Source organism: Salmo salar, chromosome ssa16 (genome assembly GCF_905237065.1).
Source record: "Salmo salar chromosome ssa16, Ssal_v3.1, whole genome shotgun sequence".
Lineage (NCBI taxonomy): Eukaryota > Metazoa > Chordata > Actinopteri > Salmoniformes > Salmonidae > Salmo > Salmo salar.
The window spans coordinates 49,196,895-49,206,364 of record NC_059457.1 but is presented as its reverse complement, the minus strand read 5'-3'; the positions used below and the strand labels follow the sequence as shown (position 1 = coordinate 49,206,364).

General features: G+C 42.7%; 1 protein-coding gene across 3 annotated transcripts in view; it reads right to left on the bottom strand.

The window, feature by feature from the left end:
* Positions 1-9,470, bottom strand: part of LOC106574093 (lysine-specific demethylase 4B) — an 84,772-nt gene that overhangs the window by 56,286 nt on the left and 19,016 nt on the right. For all 3 annotated transcript variants that reach the window (XM_045697357.1, XM_045697359.1, XM_045697358.1), the window contains exons 6-7: positions 2,633-2,682; positions 207-310 (exon numbers count right to left, since the gene is read on the bottom strand). In XM_045697357.1, coding sequence (XP_045553313.1) covers positions 207-310; positions 2,633-2,682 — 154 coding nt within the window. The remainder of the gene's footprint in view (positions 1-206; positions 311-2,632; positions 2,683-9,470) is intronic.

Here is a 9,470-nt window from a genome sequence, read left to right as displayed (position 1 = left end):
TTTACTTTCTGCATTACCCCCAAAAATGAAATATTTTTCTTAACGTTAAGGATCCCAATTTCATTTAAAAGTTTTAACATTCACACCCGTAATACTGAGATGCTTTATAAAAACGGACGCAGGCTTTCTCCAGACCTCAGACCCCCCTGGCTCCAGACCTCAGCCACCACCCCGCTCTTCCTGCCACAGCTCGTTCTACTACCTACCCTGTCGAAGGGGATGCTGTACTTCTTCAGTATGGACGGGGAGATGAGAGTCATCTTGTGGCGGAGAAAGGCATCACAGCCCTGGGAACTGCCTGGGAAGAAACCTGCAGGTGGGGGAACAACACACAAAAACACCACATTACTAAATTGCCTCCCGTTGCCTGAATCCACCTGTTGTGGCATCCATACTAGTGAAACGTGTTCTGCATGTGTAATCGTGAAATGTGGCATTTAAAACCTCAAAACAATACACTATAATTGTCATTGGCTTCCTGCTTATGACGACCATATAACCCCACTCCCGGGGAGTGAATAAGCCACAGGAGGGAGGTTTGGCTTCTTACAGACAGAGACATTGCAGGACATGCTTACGCTCTCCACCCAAATGGGAGATATAATTGGTGGTTGGGGGTTATCAGTAAAGAGCTCTCCCCTCGGTCAGACGGAAAACGTGGGGGTCACAGCGCTCTGAGCAACATGCAGTGCACGCCCAGAAAGTCTTTAATTATCATAATTTCCTTGGTCCCACAATCCCTCCCTTCGTGCCGGACCCCGGGTCACCGCCAACGGGTCACCGGGCCAAGCTGCACGGCAAGCCAAATTGAAGAGTGAGAAACTTTTGTTGACACATAGGAACATACCTCCGCCGACCAGCGTGAAATGGTGCATGGTGATATCATATAAAGTACTTGAGAGCTTGTGCAAGCTGTGTCATGACACCATTGTCTTTTTTAACTTGTGAAAGCATGCGAGTGGGCAGTTATTTTCTGCATCATACCATTTCATCTTTCTTTGTCTTTTTTTAAGACTTCTACGGCCCATTTATGTCGCCTTTTCTACACAGACTTCTCAGGGCGAGAGGTGGCTGTCGCCTGAACAAAAACTAATCTCAATCATGTGCAAAACCCTCACCTCTTTCTTCATCGCCCCTCTTCAGAGGACGACAATTCATTTCACGGCCAGAGCCTCAAAAACCAGAGCCTCTTCTTCAAAAACAAACCAGCGTCTCTCGTATATCATTAGTGTCTGAGGCCTTCAACATACTAGAAAAGAGGGAAATAGATCTGTTTCTCTGTCTCTCGCTCTCTCACACCTCTGACGAGCCGTCTGTGCCATGCCTCAAAGAACGGGAGACCGTTTGCCCAGTTAAACTTTAATGTAACTGACAGTATAATCGAGGCCCATTTCAAACTTCATTTTCATTGCATTGTTTCAGAGCCTGTTGGTCTCAAAGAGGCTCTTTCTCTGGCGGCTGCTGCGTGAGCTGATAAAGGTGAATAATGTGCTGGCAGAGCCCGCGTATTAATCCCCATTAAAATGCAGCTGGCAGTGTGAAACTCTCCCCAGGGCAATATTAACTTTAAGCTTCATTTTGTCCTTTGAGTTTGAGATGAAGTTCTCTCTCCTAAGTGATTTTTCTAAGCGATTTCAAATGGGTCTTTCTCCATTCTGATTGTTTTATACTGTTCAATCAAACGTTAACCAAAAATAATCAATTTATGCATTCCCTGCACTCATTCGAGATCATTTCCACACTACCACTTAGAGCTGCACGATGTGGGCAAAAGAATCTAAGCTTTACTTTTTTTTCATCAATAACTGCAATATGACTTGCAATTTAGATAAAAACTTGGGTGAACTGTTGGAATCATAGATGTACAGAGATTATTATTAGTATATGATAGTGGGCACTTTGAACACAGTGTTGTTTGACATGGCAACGAAAGAAAAAGCCAGGCAGGAGTTATTGTGACAGGGTTGGAACCAAAGGGTTGGTCAGCGTTTCCTAGGGGACCCTATAACCTTTGGCTACATTAATGTTATGTTAGCTATTGCATGCAGCTAACATATTCATGCTTCACTATTCCTCTTTGATTTAGAAGACACTGTTGCACAAACACGCCAATTTAGGTCTACACCATTACTGGTATCAGGCTGCATTAGCTAGCTATGTTTGTGCTGACTCAGAGCCAACATAGCTATTAGCTAATTAGCTACTAAAACTATTTATTTTAGCCACAACTTGCTTAGAAAAGACAAACTAGCTGTTTGCAGACAGTAAGATACAAACTAATAGCACAATTATAGAACGCTTGTGGATTTATATTAAGAAGCAAAGTGGAAATCAGCATTTTTAGCATGTGCTGCATTGACCATGCAGACTGAATGCAAGTTGTCTCATGGTCGAGCAACAAAAACTGTGCTCCTTGAGTGACAGGGGGAAGGCCTCGGTCTGTGTGAAATAGAGATAGCAGAGTAAACTAAATAAACGGACTCCACACACGGCGGAGTAGCGTATCACATTTAGCAAACCAAACACTAAAATACCATTATAGAATGTAAAGTAAAAACTGAAACCGTTCCGTGACGGTAAATAGTAAAACATGGTCAGCCTAAGTGTGCATGAGGATCTGGAGTAGTCTTACCTTGAGCCAGCCTCTCCAGCCTTTTCCCGTGCTCAGGTGGGATGGCATACCTGAATGGAGGGAAAGAGAAAGAGAAAATTAAGTGGGTGAAGGGGACTAAAGAAGAGAGAAGGAGAAATTACCGTTTAGGGATCTAAATGCTTAGTACTCTGGTCAAAGTCCTCATTACACACACACCCACACACACACACAATTAACTGGGCTAATATTCCAAACATGAAAGGTAATTCATCAGACCATCTTTGAGAAATCAAATGAGGACTTTGTAGTTGTCTTTGTAGTGCTCTTTCCCCATTCCAAATGAAATCATCAGAAAACAAGGGAAAGAGAGAAGAGTAAATCTCTCCCTCTCTGTCCGCATTAGAAAGCCAGAGCTTTTATTGCATTTGTTATTACAACAATTATTTACTACAGTTTAGAGAAAGCTTAACCCCTCAGAGACCTCTGTATGACGCACCATGTACAAAATCTGCACCTCAACCTCCCTCTGGCCAAAAGCTTGTCTAAGTGATCAGAATAGAAAGGCAGATGATTGAGTCTATGGTGACGGAGTGCAGCTGTGTTAAGACTGCCATCAGGTGGGCGGAGAGGGGAGTGCATGATCATTAGTTGTAGGTAAAGAAGAAGGCCAACTTGCAGGTTTGTCTCAATATTACAATCTCTCTGTGTGGTGTGTGTGTGTGTGTGTGTGAGATATATATTGCAGTACCAGTCAAAAGTTTTGGAACACCTACTCATTCAAGGGTTTTTCTTTATTTTTTACAATTTTCTACATTGTAGAATAATAGAAGATATCAAAACTATTAACACATATGGAGTCATGTAGTACTACATGATTCCATGTGTTATTTCATAGTTTTGATATCCTCATTATTATTCTACTTTGTAGAAAATAGTAAAAATAAAGAAAAACCCTTGAATGAGTAGGTGTTCCAAAACTTTTGACTGGTACTGCAATATATACAACTTTTGACTGGTACTGTATATAAATAAGGTATTTCTGTTTTGAATATTTTTGCTTTGTCATTATAGGGTATTGTGTGTAGATTGATGAGTATTTTTTATTTAATAAGTTTTAGAATAAGGCTGTAACGTAACAAAATGTGGAAAAAGGGAATGGGTCTGAATACTTTCCGAATGCACTGTAGATCAATGTTTTTTCTGTGATCGAATTAACATTATATCCACCCATTTTCAATGCATCAAACCAAAACAAATCTAACTTCGCCAGACTGAGCCTGTGATTTTTATGAAGGCAGAGCCAGAGCGCAACGCAGTATTATTCTATTGGTGGGGGTAGCCAACAAGCAGTCTTTCAATCAGCCGCAAGTGAATACACTTTTCAGATCAGGGCACATAGCCACATGTGTGCACATTTGTTGATATTATTTGCTAGTTAGCGAGTTACTAGCCCAGTTAAAGATAAGAATAGGTCAGCAAATGGGGAGTTACTGCTTTCTACAAGAGCACAAAACATGTAGGCTACATTTTAAGATATCTTTGAAAAGCCAGTCCTGTAAAAACCTTATGTCTTAAAGGGGCAGTGTTGTATTTTGAGACGGGCTTGATATGAAAATATGCAGAGGGTTAGTCTAATTATCTGCAATGTTCATGGTTTTGGTTAAATTTGTAACAAAAAGGGCATTTTCATAGACTGACTTGAAAGCCAGATTAGTGATTATTGCAACAACAACAAATCCAGGTTCAACTATTTTGATGAAAAAAAAATAATTATTAGTAGGTCTTATAGTTGTGAAAGACTTGCATTTACACCAAGTATGAATTTTACAAGCCATGAATTCATTAGATTATTCGTGACTGTTTGAAATGTGGTGTGTTGACCTTTAATTGTGCAACAAAGCTTAGAGTAATTTGTAAAAAAAAATATATATAAATAATCAAGATAAGATTGTTTTATTCACTGCTTTAGCACACTCTGCCAACCCGGATGTCTTAGCCGTGTCTGAATCCTGGCTAAGGAAGGCCACCAAAAACCCAGCAATTTCCATCCCAAACTATAATATTTCCCGCCAAGATAGAACTGCCAAAGGGGGCGGAGTTGCAATCTACTGCAGAGACAGCCTGCAGAGTTCTGTCTTACTATCCAGGTCTGGACCCAAACAATTCAAACTTCTACTTTTAAAAATCCACCTTTCCAGAAACAAGTATCTCACCGTTGCTGCTTGCTATAGACCACCTTCTGCCGCCAGCTGTGACCTGGACACCATATGTGAATTGTCTCCCATCTATCTTCAGAGCTCGTGCTGCTAGGTGACCTAAACTGGGACATGCTTAACAATCCGGCCATCCTACAATCTAAGCTTGATGCCCTCAATCTCACACAAATTATCAATGAACCTACCTGGTACAACCCCAAATCCATAAACACGGCACCCTCATAGATATCATCCTAACCAACCTGCCCTCCAAATACACCTCTGCTGTTTTCAACCAAGATCTCAATGATCACTGCCTCATTGCCTGCATCCGTAATGGGTCTGCGGTCAAACGACCAGCCCTCATCACTGTCAAACGCTCCCTAAAAAACACTTCAGCAAGCAGGCCTTTCTAGTCGACCTGGCCGGGGTATTCTGGAATGATATTGACCTCATCCCGTCAGTAGAGGATGCCTGGTTATTCTTTAAAAGTGCCTTCCTCACCATCTTAAATAAGCATGCTCCATTAAAAAAAAGATATAGTCCTTGGTTCACTCCAGACTTGACTGCCCTTGACCAGCACAAAAACATCCTGTGGCGTACTGCATTAGCATTGAATAGCCCCCGTGATATGCAACTTTTCAGGGAAGTTAGGAACCAATATACACGGGCAGTTAGGAAAGCTAAGGCTAGCTTTTTCAAACAGAAATTTGCATCTTGTAGCACAAACTCAAAAAAAGTTCTGGGACACTAAAGTCTATGGAGAATAAGAGCACCTCTCAGCTGCCCACTGCACTGAGGCTCGGAAATACTGTCACCACCGATAAATCCACTATAATTGAGAATTTCAATAAGCATTCCTCTACGGCTGGCCATGCTTTCCACTTGGCTACCCCTACCCCGGTCAACAGCCCGGCACCCCCCACAGCAACTTGCCCAATTCTCCCCCATTTCTCCTTCACCCAAATCCAGATAGCTGATGTTCTGAAAGAGCTGCAATATCTGGACCCCTACAAATCAGCCGGGCTAGACAATCTGGACCCTCTCTTTGTAAAATTATCTGCCGAAATTGTTGCAACCCCTATTACTAGCCTGTTCAACCTCTCTTTCGTATCGATCATCCCCCTCTTCAAAGGGGGAGACACTCTAGACCCAAACTGCTACAGACCTATATCTATCCTACCCTGCCTTTCTAAGGTCTTCGAAAGCCAAGTTAACAAACAGACTACCGACCATTTCGAATCCCACCGTCCCTTCTCCACTATGCAATCTGGTTTCAGAGCTGGTCATGGGTGCACCTCAGCCACGCTCAAGGTCCTAAACGATATCATAACCGCCATCGATAAGAGACAATACTATGCAGCTGTATTCATCGTCCTGGCCAAGGCTTTCGACTCGTCAATTATCACATTCTTATCGGCAGACTAAACAGCCTTGGTTTCTCAAATGACTGCCTCGCCTTGTTCACCAACTACTTCTCTGATAGAGTTCAGTGTGTCAAATCGGAGGGCCTGTTGTCTGGACCTCTGGCAGTCTCTATGGGGGTGCCACAGGGTTCAATTCTCGGGCCGACTCTCTTCTCTGTATACATCAATGATGTCGCTCTTGCTGCTGGTGATTCTCTGATCCACCTCTACGCAGACGACCCCATTCTGTATACTTCGGGCCCTTCTTTGGACACTGTGTTAACTAACCTCCAGACAAGCTTCAATGCCATACAACTTTCCTTCTGTGGCCTCCAACTACTCTTTAATGCAAGTAAAACTAAATGCATGCTCTTCAACCGATCGCTGCCCGCACATGCCTGCCCGTCCAGCAGCACTACTCTGGACGGTTCGGACTTAGAATATGTGGACAACTACAAATACCTAGCTGTCTGGTTAGACTATTAACTCTCCTTCCAGACTCACACTAAGCATCTACAATCCAAAATTAAATCTAGAATCGGCTTCCTATTTAGCAACAAAGCATCCTTCACTCATGCTGCCAAACATACCCTCGTAAAACTGACCATCCTACCGATCCTCGACTTTGGCGATGTCATTTACAAAATAGCCTCCAACACTTTACTCAACAAATTGGATGCAGTCTATCACAGTGCCATCCGTTTTGTCACCAAAGCCCCATATACCACCCACCATTGCGATCTGTACGCTCTCGTTGGCTGGCCCTCGCTTCATACTCGTCGCCAAACCCACTGGCTCCAGGTCATCTACAAGTCTCTGCTAGGTAAAGCCCCGCCTCATCTCAGCTCACTGGTCACCATAGCAGCACCCAGCCGTAGCACGAACTCCAGCAGTTATATCTCACTAGTCACCCCCAAAGCCAATTCCTTCTTTGGCCGCCTTTCCGTCCAGTTCTCTGCTGCCAATGACTGGAACAAACTGCAAAAATCACTGAAGCTGGAGACTCATATCTCCCTCACTAGCTTTAAGCACCAGCTGTCAGAGCAGTTCACAGATCACTGCACCTGTACATAGCCCATCTGTAAACAGCCCATCTATCTACCTACCTCATCCCGATACTGTATTTATTTATCTTGCTCCTTTGCACCCCAGTATCTCTACTTGCACATTCATCTTCTGCACATCAATCACTCGAGTGTTTAATTGGTATATTGTAATTACTTCGCCACCATGGCCTATTTATTGCCTTACCTCCCTTATCTTACCTCATTTGCACACACTGTATATAGATTTTTTCTACTGTATTATTGACTCTGTTTGTTGTGTGTGTCAAACTGCTTTGCTTTATTCTTGGCCAGGTCGCAGTTGTAAATGAGAACTTGTTCTCAACTAGCCTACCTGGTCAAATAAAGGTGAAATAAAAAATACAAATAAAATATAAATACAAAAGTATGTGGAGACCCCTTTAAATATACATGATCAAAAGTATGTGGACACCTGCTCGTCAAACATTTTCAAAATCATGGGCATTAATATGGATTTGGTCCTGCCTTTGCTGCTATAACAGCCTCCACTCTTCTGGGAAGGCTTTCCACTTGATGTTGGAGTATTTCTGTGGGCACTTGCTTCCATTCAGCCACGAGCATTAGTGAGGTCTAGCACTGACGTTGGGAGATTAGGAATGGCTCGCAGTCGGCGTTCCTATTCATCCCAAAGGTGTTCAGTGGGGTTGAGGTCGGGGCTCTGTGCAGGCCAGTCAAGTTCTACCACATTGATCTCGACAAACCATTTCTGTATGGACCTCGCTTTGTGCACGGGAGCATTGTCATGCTGGAACAGGAAAGGGCCTTCCCCAAACTGTTGCCACAAAGTTGGAAGCATAGAATCATCTAGAATGTCATTGTAGGCTGTAGCATTAATATTTCCCTACACTGGAACTAAGGGGCTTTGCCCGAATCATGAAAAACAGCCCCAGACCATTATTCCTCCTCCACCAAACTTTACAGTTGGCACTATGCACTGGGGCAGGTAGCGTTCTCCTAGAATCTGCCAAACCTGATTCGTGATTCATCACTCCAGAGAACGCATTACCACTGCTCCAGATGCCCAATGGCGGCCAACTTTACACCACTCCAGCCAACGCTTGGCATTGCGCACGGTGATCTTAGGCTTGTGTGCGGCTGCTCGTCCAAGAACACCCATTTCATGAAGCTCCTGACAAACAGTTTGTGTGCTGATGTTGCTTTCAGAGGCAGTTTGGAACTCTGTAGTGAGTGTTGCAAAACCACGGGCACTGCAGGTTATTAGTCAACCCGTGCATCAATACTACATTGACACTCCAACACACACACACAGTGCCTTCAGAAAGTATTCATACCGGAATTCAAAATGTATTAAAATTATTTAATCTACACACAATATCCCATAATGACAAAATGAAAACATGTTTTTAGAAATGTATTAATAATTAAACACAGAAATCTCATTTACATAAGTATTCACAACCCTGAGTCAATACTTTGTAGAAGAACATTTAGCAGTGATAACAGTGAGTCTTTCTGAGTAAGTCTCTAAGAGCTTTCCACATCTGGATTGTGCATTGCTAGACAACCATTTTCATGTCTTGCCCTAGATTTTCCGGCAGATTTAAGTCAAAACTGTAAAATCAGCCACTCAGGAACATTCACTATCTTCTTGGTAAGCAACTTTCCTTTTTAATCCTCACTCCTCAACGATTACAAGCATACCCATAACATGACGCAGCCACCACTATGCTTGAAAATATGGAAAGTGATACTCAGTGATGTGTACTGTTGGATTTGTCCCAACATAATACTTTGTATTCAGGACAAAAAGTGAATTGTTCTGCCATTATATTTTGCAGTATTACATTGGTGCCTTGTTGCAAACATGATGCATGTTTTGAAATGTGTATTCTGTACAGGCTTCCTTCTTTTCACTCTGTCATTTAGGTTAGTATTGTGGAGTAACTACAATGTTGTTGATCCATCATCAGTTCTCTCCTATCACAGCCATTAAACTCTGTAACTGGTTTAAAGTCACCATTGTCATGGTGAAATCCCTGAGCGGTTTCCTTCCTCTCCTGCAACTGAGTTAGGAAGGACGCCTGTAGCTTTGTTGTGACTGGGTGTATTGATACACCATCCAAAGTGTAATGGGTAAAAATATTAAAAGCAGACATTGAATATCCCTTTGAGCACGGTGAAGTTATTCAATGTCTGCTTTTCATATTTTTACCCATCTACCAATAGGCAC